Genomic DNA, 15,667 nt, shown 5'->3' on the forward strand with positions numbered 1-15,667 from the left:
TGGATTCTATTTTTAAGGGAGAAAATATGCAACAGATAAAAGACTGGAAAAATAATCTACAACAATCTACAATCTCTCTCTTGCTGGAGGAATCGTATGTGATTTTCACTTTCTTTACTGCCTCTACTTCCTCCCTTTTCTGTACTAAGTATGTATTACATCGGCAATCAGGAAAATAAAAGAACAAATACTATTTTTTAAAACAAAAGGAGGGAAGGAGGGGAGGAAGAAGAGAAGAAGGGAAGGCAGCAAGGGGTAGGATCCTGGAAATTTCCAGAATGCCTTGCTGAGAGGTGAATAAGGTCCTAATGGATACATGTAGGCATCTGAGTCGCCCGGGGGAGGCAGCTGTTGGCTTCTTCGCCCAGCTTGGTCAGGGTGGTTGGGGCACAGCAGCCATTGTTCTGCTCATGACTAGGTGCTTAGACATACCTGGGAGCTGACCACTTTCCGGGTCAACTCCCCAAAGCACTCCCCACCTACACACCTCCTGGTCTACCCTGGCTCCCCAGCTTTGGCAAAGTTCAAGACAGGAGAATCGTTACTTCTGACCTCCCTCACTTGCTCAACTTCTAATTTTTTCCCAAGGCACTTGTCATAGTCTAACATATGTCATAGTCTAACATAGTCTAACATAATTTTTTCACTGATTTGCATACTTGTTGTTGGTCACCATCTCTCCCGCCTAGAATGCAAGCTCCATGAAGGGATTCGGGGTACTTTTCTGTTCATTCATGGATCCTAGGAAACATAGAACGTGCTTAATAAACGTTCGTTGAATAAAGAGCTCTAGAAGCCTGTGAGTTCTGGAAGGTTTTTAAAGATTTACAACAGCTTGGAGATTTCGGAACAAAGCCACTCAACATGTTGCCTTGGCTCCTTCCTGCCTCACTCTGAGGCCAACATGCCCCCTGAGAGATGCCAACTTACATGGGAGGGTAGGAGGTGGTATTCTTCACGAAGTTCCATGGCTCTGCAGGCTGTGGCGGAGCAAACCTCAGGGATCCGAGAGGAGGCCTGGCAAAAGGGACTCCCAGGAAGACGGCCACAGGCTGTGCAAACCCTTCTAAGCTGACGTACTTCCCCAGGACTTTGCCTTGCACGGTGTCCACCACAGGGGGCAAGGACGGGCGCCCTCCTAGACATCCAGAGGAAAGAGGACACATCAGCCAGCGGGAAAGGTCTCACTTGGACCCCTGGTGGGTCTTCCACTTTGAGCATGTGACCCTGAATGAGTCAGCTAAACCCTCGAGGCCTCAGTTAACCTCAAGGTCAACCGTCCATTCCTTACTTGGGGCTGTGTAGAAGAGCGAAGTGAAATTGGAGGTATAATAGCATCAGGTAAAAAAGAAATGCAAGGAGGACAGCTGAGGAGAACGAGCCATTTGGTTGCCACTCCCAGGAGCCTCCAGAAACAATTAGCCGTTAGGCCCCAGGCACTGAACTGCATGCTGGCGCAGAGCACGAACAAGGGGCTGTCCCTCCTCTTGGAATCTCTGAACCATGTAGGGAGCATCAGCCACAAACATACTTGACCCTACTGGGTGGGAGGGAAGGGGCCAGTGTCCTGACAGAGGCCCCAGTAAGGTCCCACAGGGGTCAGAAGAGGCAGGGAGGCCGCCTCATTGGTGGCATGGTGGAGGCCGTGACCTTTGAGCTGGGACTGGCGGTAGGAGAGGGGGGGAGCGAACAGCAGGAGATAGAAGAGGGGAGATAAAGGTGTAAGGCAGAGCAGAGACTAGGCTCTGAGAGGAAAGTGTAAAGGCTGGCCTGGGGAAGAGCGAAGGGTCCACGTGAGCCAGAGGGAGTCAATGAGGAGCGGACGGCAGCCTGGAATGTGAGAGAGGTTCAAGTCTGGGAGAGCCTCAGAGCCAGGCTAAGGTTTGGGGCTTTATTTAGTGGGGACACAAGCATCAGTGAACAGTCGTGGAGTATGCAAGAGTGGCATGCATCTCTCACAGGGTTGTGAGAGGGGGAGAGAGACAGAGGGTCTGATTCCTACCTGTTCCGTCGTTGTGGGGCAGGTGGTTCTTCCCCACCAAGCTGCCCCTGTCCCCCTGCCCCTTCCATCCCAGTCCTGGTTCCACCAGCTGTGGACCTGCCTGGGCTGGCACACGCAAGTGGGCCCTCAACCCCTCGCTCACAGCCCTCCTCCAAGTCTTCCCTCGTCCTGCCTCAGCAGCCTCGGGGCGTACGTTTCCTTATCTGAAATGATTTCTAGCCTGGCACCCTTCCAGCTGCTCCCTTGTAGACACAGACAAAAGGTCAACCTCTCCCTCAAAGTGTAGGAGCAGAACAAGAAAGGGTAATCCAGATTTGGTCTTATAGAAGAATATCCAATGGTAACCTGCAAGAGAGACGAAGTGGACAGAAGCCCAATGGACAAGAGTGAGGAAGTGGGTGGATGGGGTGAGAGGCGTAACAGTTATGGTAGCAGGAGCAGTCAGCACTTGTCCTATTACATAAGTACCCATGTAATGTTTATGCATATTATGTAAGTACCCATGTAAGCTTTATATGCTGAGCACTTACTATGTGCCAGATGCACATTCTGTTTCCCTTAAATTCGTCTTCACAAGATGCCCATTTCACAGATGAAGAAGCTACGGAAATGGAGGCCACCAGCGTGGACTTTCTAAAGTGGGAAATGGGATGGCCTTGCCAGGGGGTAACCGGCAGTACGGGAATAATCCACTCCTCCTTCGGTTCTTACTCTGCCCTCACGTTCAGTCCCAGGTTTCCGACAGCGTCACCATCAGAACGAAGGTGAGGTGCAGGTGGGGCCTGGGCCCTCCCGGTTCTAATGGTCCCAGCCCTGGCTCTCCATTCACAAGCCATAGACACACTCCAGGGCATGATTTTCCAGTGGACCTTGGGCAAGTCCTCTTCCCTCTCTGAGTCCGTTTCCCTGCCTATAAACTGGCCCAGATGCATTCTGGGGTCCCGTGCTATTATTTTGTAGTAATCATGTGCTATCATGTGTATGCTGATGCTTGACATCTGGGGCCTTGCTGACCCTGGACAGACCGCCCTCCTCAGAGTTAGCCAATTCTAGTGATAGAAATCAACTTCTTTCCAGGGGCGCCTGGGTGGCACAGCGGTTAAGCGTCTGCCTTCGGCTCAGGGCGTGATCCCGGCGTTCTGGGATCGAGCCCCACATCAGGCTCCTCCGCTATGAGCCTGCTTCTTCCTCTCCCACTCCCCTGCTTGTGTTCCCTCTCTCGCTGGCTGTCTCTATCTCTGTCAAATAAATAAATAAAATCTTAAAAAAAAAAAAAAGAAATCAACTTCTTTTCCAGAATGCGGAGCCTGTACCCCAATCATCTTTTTTATCAGGCCTTCCCTGGCCAAGCCACTACCATCCTGCCCTAATCACTCCAGGGCCAGGCACCCGAAAACTGCGGGAAGCGTTTGTGCCCCAGCACTTGCAGAAATGGATTAGTTTGCCAGTCTTAAACCTGCTTATCCTGTCTCACCTCTTCCTTCCCCTGGCAACCACAATAACGGCTGTTGCCCGAAATTCCTCCCTCCTCCCTCTTCCTCTAACCTACCCGGAGCATCACCTCAGGGTGCAAGGTGGTGGTGGGCACGCCTCCTCCTCCTGGGAACTGTGTGCAAGTGATGGCCGTTGCTTCCTATCTGTGGGCCTCACCATACATCAAATTTTCTACTACTACGCAACATTTTAAAACAACTCCTTTATTTATAAATCCTTTGTTTGCACTCTCCATTCCAGGCACTCTTTAGAAACAACCTGTTTTATCCTCACAACGGCCCAATGACATAGCTACTGCCATGTCAGAGCGGGGGAAACCAAGGCACAGAAAACTAAAGCACAAGGCCTAAGGACAGGCAGCTAGTAAGTGCTGAGCTGGGATTCAAACCTACACACTCCGGAGCCACAGTCCGTTCAGGTCCCCTGCCTGCCATCTGAGGGTAGAGCGTTCCTATGAAACTTTGCCTAAGCCGAAATGGCACAAAGCAAAGAGTATCCTGGGCTTTCTGCAAGTTGCATTAAGCCACTTTGCTTTGAGGAAAGACCTCCATTAGTCCCTGTTATCATAGCCCAAAAAAATCCAAGGAGGATTTTTGTTTTTCCATTGCTATGGTAATGTAGGATTTCCCTAAAGGTGAAGAGGCCTAATGCAACTTGCGGAAAGCCCGGGATACTCCTATTACTATTCTGCTTAGCCACTCTCCATGATTTGGCCATACATGGACAAATAATCAAGCAGAAAATAAACTGAGCTCTCTGGAATCCCCACCCGGGAGGCAGGTGGTTAGCCGTCTGCCCCCTTGCACGGGGCGCACGCAGCGGCAGTCTGGAGTGTTCACGCTCCCGTGTATATCAGGTTGGCAGGGACTGGCTGGCCACCAAGAGGGTGAAGTCCAGACATCTCCCGCCTGGGCAGGGATTTCCAAACACACGCCGCTATTTTATTTCAGAAGGACTCACCCCAAGCCATGGGAGTGGTGAGGGAGGTCAGGACCAGAGCTATGAGCCACATCGTGGAGGGATTGCAGCTCCAGGACCTCAAGCAGTCTACACTACTTAAGAGTCTGCTCAGGTCCCGCCCCATTGGCCCACTCCCACCCCCACCGCCCTATGGCTCTCGACCGCTGCAGGGCCTCTTGGCCACGCCCACCCAGAGTTTACCCTCTTTCATCCAAACAGCCTGGACTGAGTCTCGGATTACAGAGAGCCACAGACTCGTCCAGCAGCCTGTTATATAAGTGCTTCTCCCTTGCAGAACTCTAACCTTAGAGAACTGTGAATTTCCCAAGGCAGGCAGAAGCAGACAGATGCCTTTAGAGAGGGGGAGGCTTTGGTCCAGGGTTCTCAGAACAAGCTTGAAAACTACAGCATCTGCCAGCCCAGTAACTGCTCAGCTGGGGAACTCAGGACAAATCTACCTTAGCTGTTTGGGCTTCTTTTCCATACAGTTCTGTGCTCTCAAGTTCGGAAACACCTTAAATTCATCTGGGTCCCCCTCCCTTTTTTAAAAGAAATATTGATTTATTTTAGAGAGGGGGAGGGGAGAGAGAGAGAGAGAGTGGTGGGAGGGGCAGTGGGAGAAAATCTTCAAGCAGACTCCCCACCCAGGGCAGAGCCTCATGTAGGGCTCAATCCCATGACCCATGAGATCATGACCTGAGCCGAAACCAAGAGTTGGACGCTTAACCGCCTGAGCCACCCAGGTGCCCCATCTGGTTCCCTTTTGATGTCTAAATTAATTTTATAATACTCCTACCAAGCCACTCAGCCTCTCGTCATACCTCCAGGGTCAGGGAATGCATTCCTTCTCCAGGCAGGGATCTTTGGGCAGAATATTTTTACAGTGAAGGAGCTCTAGGTCTCCACAGTCCCTGGCTCTAATCATCCATCCATCATTCCATTTTTTCAATATTCCATTTATTCATTCGTTCTCCATTTACCAATGCCTGATGCGATGCTAGATGGTATGGGTACAGAGATGAATTCAAGGGATAGTCCTTCTCCTCAAGGAGCCCACCATCTAGTGCATAAGACACATGGTGTATGTGTGTGGTGGGCCACCGCACAATGTGAAAGCCCTAAAATAGTGGCGTGCTCTGGCCATACCTGGGAGAGTATCCTGTGTCTGCCGGGGGCACGAGGAAGATGAAGACTCTCAAAGCCTGCTTCATAGCATCACTGAATGTCCAACAGAAGGGAATTCCTTAAACACAGTCTGGTACAGCTGGCTAAGGAAATACCCTTGCATTCTTTGAAGACTAGCGATGAATACCCTGTGTGTGGACAAGGACAGACAGTCATGATCTCTTGTAAAGGGGGAGAAAGAGGTTATAAAATACTTGTGGTTCCTTAAAAATTAAACACAGAGTTACTATATTCCCAGCAACTCCACTCCTAGGTATATACCCAAGATAACTGAGAACATATCCACATAAAAACAAGACACAAATGGCAGCATTTTTCCTAATACCCCAAAGTGGGAACAACCCAAATGACCATCAACTGATGAACGGAGAAATAAAGTGTGATCTGTCCATACGATAGAATATTAATCAGCCATGAAAACAAACGAAGTATGGATACTTGCTACAGCATGGATGAACCTGGAATACCATACACGAATGAGAGAAACCAGACCCAGAAGGCCACATGTCGTATAATTCTATGTATATGAAAAGTCCAGAATAAGCAAATGCATGGAGACAAAAAGACTAGAGGTTGCTCGGGGCAGAGGAGAGAGGCATGAGGAATGACTGATAATGGATGGGAGGCTTCTTGTGGAGTGATGAGATGTTCTGGGTTTAGACTGCACTGACAGTTATACAGCTACGTGAATATACTACAAAAAAACACCAAATCATACACTTAAAAAGTGAATTTATGGTATGTGCATTATCTTTCTTTTTTAAAGATTTTATGTATGTATGTATGTATGTATGTATGTATGTATGTATTTGGTGGGGGGAGGAGTAGAGCGGAAGGGAGAGGGACAAGCTGATTGCCCTGAGCGCAGAGCCTGATGGGGGCCTCACTTCCACGACCCTGAGATCCTGACCTGAGCCAAAACAGAGAGTCGGACGATTAACTGACTAAGCCACCCAGGCGCCCCGTGAATTATCTTTCAATAAAATAAATACTTAAAAATTCAGTCATGTATAATACCCCATTTTAGGAAAAACATATCTTTGTGTAGAAAAAAAATCCTGGAAGGTTATACATTTAATTTGTATTGCACTGTGTTGTGTTTTTCTTTATTTATATTTTCCACTTCTATTCATTCAGACATTCGTGTGACAAATATTTATTGAGGGCTTACTGTGTGGCAAACCAGGGGCTGAGCGCTTTGTATGTGGTACCTCACGTGGTTCTCAGTGGAACCCTGCGAATTGATGTTACTATCTCCTGGGACTCAGCATGGGCACGGAACACCAAGTATAGGAAGAGCTGGGGATTGAACAAAAGCTGCATCATGTTCCAGACCATACTCTTAATCACTCTGCTGTGCTGTCCAAACATGGCTGACAAACCGACTTTGTTGGTGCCCTTGGCCTGTGGGTGAGCTTCTGTGGTTCCTCTTTCCCGGCAGCTTCTCCATCTCCACCCTTCAAAGCATCCCCGCCTCCCTGCAGACCCCTCCCGGACCCTCAAGCTGCCTGGGAGGGTGGGTGGAAACAGAAGTGCTAGGCTTCTCCGGACAGGTAGTGACCGGGCGTCAGAGGTGCTCGCCGCTCGCTCAGTCTTCATGGCGCCCCTCTCCCAGCCGAGACGGCCTTGCGGCGGCGAAGTCACTGTCCAGCCAGGAATCACACGCACCAGGTCTCCTGCATTTAACTGAAGACATGAGATGTGTTCTTGTGAGTGGAAAGTCAGCAGATATGAGCAGGGTTGTCCCCAGGCTGGCACGGTCAAGGGGCAGCTGTGCCTTCTCTACGCTTGAACGACTCTCCTGGTGTCCTCTGGCAAGCTTGCTCTTGCACAGGCCAGACCAATATTGACATCCGAGAGAACTGGGCAAACAGCAGCCACAAAGCACATGACACTCAGAAAAGCTCATGGGTTCTTGGCCAAGGCCAAAGGTTAGAGCTGAAAGGAAGCATCTGGAAACCCAACTAAAAAAAAAAAAAAATGGATGGTATTTGCACTCATTCTAGCCACGGTGGCAGGCGAGTGAGGGAAGCCCTGGGATAGGGGTGATGGCTTTGTGATGGCGCTAGAGGTGATCACTTCCATTATGATTGACCTGGGCTGGGGCTCCTCCCTTTCATCCAGGAAAGAAACAGGAGTCATAAAGACCACCCTAAGAAAGAGGACCCTTATCTCTATCCACATGGGACAATCTGGCTTGTCTTCCAGACAAGCGGACAACGAGACTGTTTCTAACCATTTAGCACCCTCCCCCTCCCACACACATTAAGACATAACCATTATACCTTTTGCCCTAGCCAGCTCATCTTTGCAGCCTGGGAACAAAGCCCTGGTTCCCAGCCTAAAAAAAAAAAAAATTGTAGGATGCTGTCTTAGCAAAATATAAAAGGGAGGGAGGGATTATTCTCCCGATCCCACTGTTTAATCACATGCCTGCTTGTGACATTAGCCAATTCTGCAAGCAGAGGCAGCCACTCCCAGACCTTGCCATGTCTGGCTGCAGCCTGGAAGCCCATTCCTGGCTCATGGTGATTGTGCAGAGTAACGGGTGAGGCTGTGCTTACAAAGCCAGACCTCAGTTTTGCTTAACGCGTACGCTCTCCTTGCAGCCCATTAGCTCTGTAAGTAATACAGCTCTTCTTGCTTCGGTGGTAGTTGACTCCGATTATTGCTTTTCCCCTGGGAAACTCCCCAAGGTTTCTCTCGTGGAGCTGAATGGTCTGAGGAGCAAAATCCCAGAAACTCTCAAGCGTTTAGACAGCTCCTAGGGGAGAAGACACCTCCGAGGCCTCCAAGTTATCCCCCCAAACCTCTCCAACAAATTCCTCAACAGACACATGGAGGGCACCTACTATAACAAACCCCGAAAGAAATATGAGCCCATGTCCTAGGATTGACTGAGGCAGAGCCCCTGCGGGAAAGCTTGACCTGAGTGTGGCTTCTGGAGGGCCGTGCTTCACTCGCCATGGGCATAAGGGGTCATTCCACAAGGCACAACAACTGGAGACGTTTCATCTCCAACCGGCAAGGTTCATGCCATCTCCATCAGACGAGCACATGGGACTGCTTAGTTTAGCTTCTGCCAAGTCCGAATACATGGTGAGAGTAGGGTAAACCATGGTAGCGAATGGTCCCAGAATGTCAACAGCTTATGTCTGCTTCTGTAAAGAAACGTGCTGCTGCTGCTCCAGTGGTCTGAGCAAGGGGTCTGCAAAGTTGTTCCGTAAAGCGCCAGGCACTAAATCCTTCAGGCTTTGTGGGTCAGACGGTCTCTGTGGCAGCTGCTCAATCAGCTGTTATAGCAAAAGCAGCCAGAGAGAACACGTAGGCAAATGGCCATGGCTGTGTTTCAATAAAACTTTATTTGAAAAACAGGAGGCAGGCTAGATTTGGCCCACGGGCCAGTTTGCTGGCTCCTGAGCTAGAACATGGCAGCTTTACCATCTTGAACTCACAGTTTGTCATGTTGTCCTGGGTGCCAATCTAGTCAGCTGGAATTAGGAGAAGCACAGAGGAGTGAACAGGGGGTTTGGGCCAGGCCTGGATGTGGCCTCACCTCCACTCACATTCCATTGGAAAGAACGTAGCCGCATGGCCAATCTAATTGTAAGGAAGGTCGGGAGATCTGGTCTGGCTATGTGCCAAAGGAGGGTGGACGGATTTTAATGGCAATTCCTGCCACAGATAACAATATCCATTAAATCACCAATTTGACACTAGGGATCTTCTAACACATAGCAGAATAAACATACAACCATTACATAATGCTTTAAGCGTACTTGTGCGCCATCTGAAATCATCTTGTGTAACTCTGGGAATAAGTGTACTAGACTTCAGTAAACGATGAGCTTCTGTCTTTCTTTTACTTAAATTCTGATAGCCTGAGTATAAACCTATTCCCTGCTTATTCAGACTACTGTTTAAGGTTTCCTTCAGCCTCTTAAGAGTAAAGAAGGAGAGAGGCTGAATCAGAAAGACACATAAAAATGGAGGCCCCAGAAAGTTAAGACTGAATTATAGTCTGAAAAGTGTCCAGCAAACTCCACTTATTATTATAGATTGTATTATAGATAGCTGGGTGATACAGTGACCTGGAACAAAAGAAGTGTTTTGTGTGTTTCCCTACTCTGAGCACTGTTAGAGTTTATGTCTATGAACGCCCAATCGTCCATGACTTCTGATTACGCAGGGCATTAAGAGGGGAGCAGGATTTGCAACGGCAAAGGAGAGAGCACGTTAGCACTGGTGCAAGGTAGTTCTGGAGGGCCTCTTGAGGAGGTCATCTGGGCCAGAAGGGCGAATGGAGGACAGAAGGCTTGAATGGCCAGCTAAGGGGAGCTGGCTTTCACCCTAGACAATAGGGAGCCATTGAAAGTCTTTAATCCTGGGAGTGACAAGAGAAAAAAGGGTGTTTCCGAAAGTAGAATCTGGCAGAAGCAGGCAAGCCACTGGAGAGGTCAAGAGGGTTCCTCCTAAATATTCACTGGGAGGTGGGAGGTGAGTTCTCTCCAGAGAAGGCTAAGTTCTCTGCACGGGAAAGCTTGCCCACTCGGCTCCCACAGGCCTCAGCAAGAATGGTGACATCGGCCTCTCCGAAATGCTGGACTGCACAATGGTTTGCCCAAATCCCAGGATCTATCAAGGCTGGCCCTTGGTTCTCACTTTAGAAGGTCCTGGGGGGCCATGAAATCTTCAGAATGCCTAGCGAGCTGGATGGCAGCTGGGGGGGGGGATGTAACCCCCCCCCCAAGTCACTGTCTGCCCTGACCTGCTTGTCTTTCTATGGAAGCAGGTCAGGAGCACATCGGGGGTGAGCACCCGTGTGTGGTAGAGGGACGGATGAGTCAGTCAACCCCCTTCATCCTATCACCTAGGTTCCAAGGGCCTTTCAGGCTACACACACGTAAAATGCCGTTTCAACATACCAAGAAACACGAACATCAAGACACACGAATTAAAAGCAGACACTCAAACGGCCGTGACCAAAATGGCAAGGATTTCTACCACTGCTATGTTCGTGGGTGTGCCAAATACTGACAAGAGTGTGGAAAAACAAGAATGATCGCCCGTGAGTGAGAAACGAGGACAAGCTTGCTTGGGGACAGTTTTGGCAAAATCCATCCAAACGCTGCAAAAGGGCATCCCCACTGTCCTAGCTATTCTCTAACCAGGAATAATTCTGAATGAGCCCAAAGATGAACGCGTCAGACGGTCAGCCTCCGTGATGCTGACGGTAGCAAAATCTGTGAAATAATCTAAGTGACCAGCTATAGTGACTGGCTAAATAAGTTATCACGTACTCCTGCTATGGAAAGTGTTTACTTTCTCCTTCGTTACTCTTTACGTGCTCTCAAACATGTAGAAACAGATATATTTTTCACTTGTTCATTTAAAAAGCATTTTTGCTACTTCCTAAAAAGAAGGATCAGAAACTGCATTTATTTTCACGCTCTCCCCACATTATCCTAAAAGGCCATAAAGTCTTTGAAGGCACAGGCTTGTGTACAAACAGAGCGGTAGAGGAGATGACATGACATCAGCATTTTAGAAGCAGGAAGGTGGACAGAGGAGTGACAACTGCTTTCAGAGCAGAGAAAGGGAAAATCTATGCATGAGGAAGGACGCCCCTCCCCACTCAGACCACCACATTCAGAGTGGAGGCAGTAGTAAACCCTCTGGATTTAGAGCTACTGGGCATCTGTGAAAGCGGGGTGCAGATATCCCCCAGTTATGCACATGGGAGTGCAGCTCTCCCATCTGAGATCCAGCCCTAGACCAAAGTTCCCACATGTGCTCTGCCTCTGCTAGTCCCAGGACTGACTGAATCTGGGGAATCCAATCACTTGAGTATAACTGAGCGTCCAAAGTGCCTTGGCAACATCGACACAGTGTGGTTTCTGTCCAGAGATTTCAGTGTCAAAAGGAAGATGCTCCCTGAGGTTCAAGGAAATGGCGCAGTCACGGTGACCCTTGATGAAACCAACGCCTGGTCACCTAAACATGCCCTCTATTACTAACTGACCATCAATGGTCCACAGGAATCCAATTTTGTAAGTCAGCATTATAGCAAAGTTAAGCCAGGAAATACGCAGTAATGAATGAGGTAAAAGTGAAAGAATCCTTTAGAAAAATACCAAGTATCGACAACCATATGGTGCAGCTAGAAATTTCTTCCTCTCCTGGCAGGAGGGCAACTCTGCACAAGTCTGCACGACCATGTTGGAAAACTTTTTGGAGTGCCTACTAAAGTTGACATATGCAACCCTTGTGACCCAGCAAAGCCACTCCTAGGTAAATATCCAAGAGAAATGCATGCAGGTAGTCATTAAAAGACATGTTCTAAAATATTCATGGCAACTCGTTTCATAATAACCTGAAACTGGAAACTCTCCAAATGCCCACCACCAGTGGAATGGACAGATGATGGCATATTCACACAAATGATGACTACACAGCAACGATAAAAAGCCACAACCCTTACTATGTGGATACGCGATGCAAAAACACACCCCCTCTCTGCCCACCTGGGACCGGTCACCAGGGCCACAGGGCGGGGAGCTGGGCTTTGGGGCTGACCAGAAAGGTCCAGAGTCTAAAGGGCCCTTGAGGGGAGAGAAGTAGGAACAGGGAGCCACCGGAGAAGGGCCCCTCTCCTGCCCATCTCAAGCAGGCTCCTCAGGTCTCGATGGGAAAGTACCAAAATTAGTAAAGAAAAAGCCTGCTGGCCCCAACCTCTGCTCTGCCTGTGAGTGTGGACATCGGAGTCAGACTTTTTAGGTAATGTGTTAGAATTTTCCCTTTTCCAAGTTCTACAGAAAAAAGGAACAACGATAAATTGTATTGGTTTATAATTTAACTATTTTGTTTGTTTTTTTTTAATCTTCGAAGTTGGGCAATCTCACTTCACCAGTACCTCGGGAGCCCTGGGGAGGGGGAGGAGGGCAGTTTTTCCCCTTTCACGATGCTGCCCTCTGCTGCGCATTAGGGAAGTCACAGGCAAAGATTTGGTTTGTCTCCTGAGTTTTGCTGGATTTGACTTGCTTTAGTGATTCAGGTCCAAGATTGTAAGTTGGGGGGGGGGATTTTTCTGTAAAAAAGGAACTTGTTTAATTTACAATAAGAAAGTAATGAAATATTTTCTGTCTTCACAGTGGTGGGAAAGCAGAGGTGAATGGGAAGTGATGTATCTGTGTTGCTGGTAAAGAAGTGAAGGGACCCTTTGGGGAAGTGAATTTGTAGAACATAAAAAGAGCAATTTAGGGGCACCTCCCCTGCTCAGCGGGGAGTCTGCTTCTCCCTCTCCCTCTGTGTGCGCTCTCCCTCTCTCTCTCTCAAATAAATAAATAAATAACATCTTTAAAAAAAAAAAAAAAGAAAGGAAGCGCAATTTAAAAAGGGCATGGCCTGTCGCCGGGTCCATCTTCTGCAGATCCACGTGACAGGAATAGTTGTAAAAAGTAAAATCATTCATTCCCAAAGCTGCTCAACAATTTATATCCGCAAGCGTCCCAGGAGCGGGCTACTGGCTAGAGATGGTGACATAGCCACGTCAGACAGATAGGAAAGCCGATTCTTTGAAGAGGCTCTAGAAACTTGGAATCCAAATACCACACTGTGAATACTCAGCAGTTCTTCATCGGGGTGTGCAGCTAATGCTTACAAAGTGAAAATGTGCCTTTCCAGGTTCTATCCGAGAAGTTTCTGGTTCGGTTGGACTGGGGAGCGGCTTGGGCAGTGGAATTTTGGAAAAGCCCTCTGGGTGATTCCTCTGCTTACTCCTCTGATAGCAAACCCTGAATTAAATGGAAAAAGCAGGATGCCAAGTGGCATTTATATTTCAGTTTCAACGCAGTACAACATCTGACGGCACGTGGACAGGAATAAGGAGGAAAGAGGGCCTTGTATCTAGATGCGTTGGAAATATGCTCCCTCTTGCTAGACACCCACCAAAATTAGAACTGTATTTGAGGATGCTGGGACTGGGTGCAGTATATAAATAAGTGTAATGTCATTTAATATGATAGTATTTTAAAAAATGAGTTGAGTGGTGTTTTCTAGCTGTTCGTTTAGCCAAATATCAGTGTAGAAATTAGCCTTCCGCAGCTGCACAGGCAACTGAATTTCCAGCTTGCTCGTGTGTGGCTTGGTTCCTCTTCCGAGAACCAGAAAATGCCCCGAGTATTGTTGATCCACCCCCTTCCACAACCACCTCAGCCAGAGACAATCCACCACATTTGGACCCTATGCTGAGGGAGGCAGGGAGCATGACAGAAAGAGTTCTGCTCTGGAACGACAAGAGACTCGAGGCCTGGCTTTGACTTGCTCCTAATTCACTGGGTGATCTTGGGCGAATTCCTGCAAGTCTCCATAGATGTCTGTAAAATGAGAGGCCAGGGGTCCAAACCTAAACATCTTCAGGGGTCGGGTAATATCAATGAGTGACATGGACCAGGCACAAGACAAATTAAACAACCTCCTTTTTTACAGAAAATCTTTTTTTCCCCCTACAATCTTGGACCTGAATCACTACCTCAATTCAAGTCCAACAAAACTCTGGAGACAAACCAAATCTTTCCCGCAAAGGGGAATAGTGAGGACTGTGAAAAATGGAGAGCTTATGCCTAGGTAAAGGGGTGGCCTCTCCTCAGTTCCTGCAGGTTGTTCCATCGGGGTCACTGAGAACAGTTGTGTAGGTTGTGTACTGCACAAGAGCACTACTTCAGAGGAGATACCATTCACATCACAGGTGTAGATATCTATCGCTGATGATGATGATTTCCTGGAAGATGCCTGTAGAGGGTTTTGAAGAAAGGATACCTTCTAATTTGCACAAAGGTGACGTATGGGCTGTCAGAAGCCCTGGAGACCACGCAGAATGCAGCTCTAGTGTTGCTGGATTTCTTCTTCCCCCTCCTCCTCTTTTCCTTTTCCATCTTTTCCTCTGGAGGGCCTGGAAACATGGCTTTTAAAGTGAAATTCCCTGATTTCATATTAACCGGAAACTAATTCCAAAATGTTTTTGATATCTTTGGGCTAAACAAAACATTTCTGCGGGCCAAATTGAGGCTAGGAGTTGGAGATCTCTGACTCAGAGAAACTGTACATTACTGACATTTCAGAAACTCTCCTACTCCATGCACCTCACATGTAATCTTGAAGCAATCACAAAGAAAAACTAATTACCCTGGTAAATTACATGGATAGAATAGGGATTATGTAGTTAAAATATGAATTAAATTAAATATCAAATTATATTGAATATTAAATATATTAACATATTAAATATAAATTATAAATTAATATATAATTACAAAACACTAAATTAAATATTAAATTATAATATGATATAAAAAGTAAAAGTGTGGGGCCCCTGGGTGGCTCAGTCAGTTAAGCACCTGCCTTTGGCTCAGGTCATGATCTCAGGGTCCTGGGATCAAGCCCCACATCGGGCTCCATGTTTAGTGGGGAGTCTGCTTGTCCCTCTCCCTCTTCCCCTCACCTCTGCTTGTTCACTCTCTCTCTCTCTCTCTTTCTCTCTCTCAAATAAATATACAAAAATATATATAAAATCTTGAAGGAAAAAAACCTAAAAGTGTATCCTTTGAATACATTCTCCCTACCTATCATCTGGTTAACTTTAATTTGTCCTTTCTCCAGAGAGAACCTCCTAAGACTTGCATCTAAATTAGGTCCCCTTGTTATACTTTCATAAAACACCTTACTCTCCCTAAATGAGCTTATCAAATTTATGTCATCAGCTTTTCACTTGGGTGAATGCTTTCACCGCAGCCCCAGTGGGGCTATGTCTGGCACACATCAGGCACCCAGTGTAGGCTTATGGAAGGATGGATTAATCTCCACCCCATAAGGCAAACATCTTTTCTCCTCGGTGTCCCCCTTGACCTGACTTTGCCACCAGACGTCTGATTCCTTGGCTCCTGACCTTGGAGGACCTCTGGCTTCCATTGCTGAGGAGGAGGCTCTCTGGCACCCCCACCCCTCCTCCCCGTATATCTCCCGACCTGG

The 15,667-nt window shown here is 47.9% G+C and overlaps 1 protein-coding gene across 1 annotated transcript in view; it reads right to left on the reverse strand.

Moving 5' to 3' along the window:
- The window catches only part of CES1 (carboxylesterase 1), a 35,627-nt gene extending 31,065 nt beyond the window's left edge, over positions 1 to 4,562 (reverse strand). Inside the window, exons 1-2 of the mRNA XM_008702627.2 lie at positions 4,457 to 4,562; positions 931 to 1,138 (exon numbers count right to left, since the gene is read on the reverse strand). Coding sequence (XP_008700849.2) covers positions 931 to 1,138; positions 4,457 to 4,508 — 260 coding nt within the window. The 5' untranslated portion in view covers positions 4,509 to 4,562. The remainder of the gene's footprint in view (positions 1 to 930; positions 1,139 to 4,456) is intronic.
- Positions 4,563 to 15,667: the final 11,105 nt, after the last annotated feature.

Source organism: Ursus maritimus, unplaced genomic scaffold, assembly GCF_017311325.1.
Source record: "Ursus maritimus isolate PB19 unplaced genomic scaffold, ASM1731132v1 scaffold_19, whole genome shotgun sequence".
In the NCBI taxonomy this organism is placed as follows: Eukaryota; Metazoa; Chordata; class Mammalia; order Carnivora; family Ursidae; genus Ursus; species Ursus maritimus.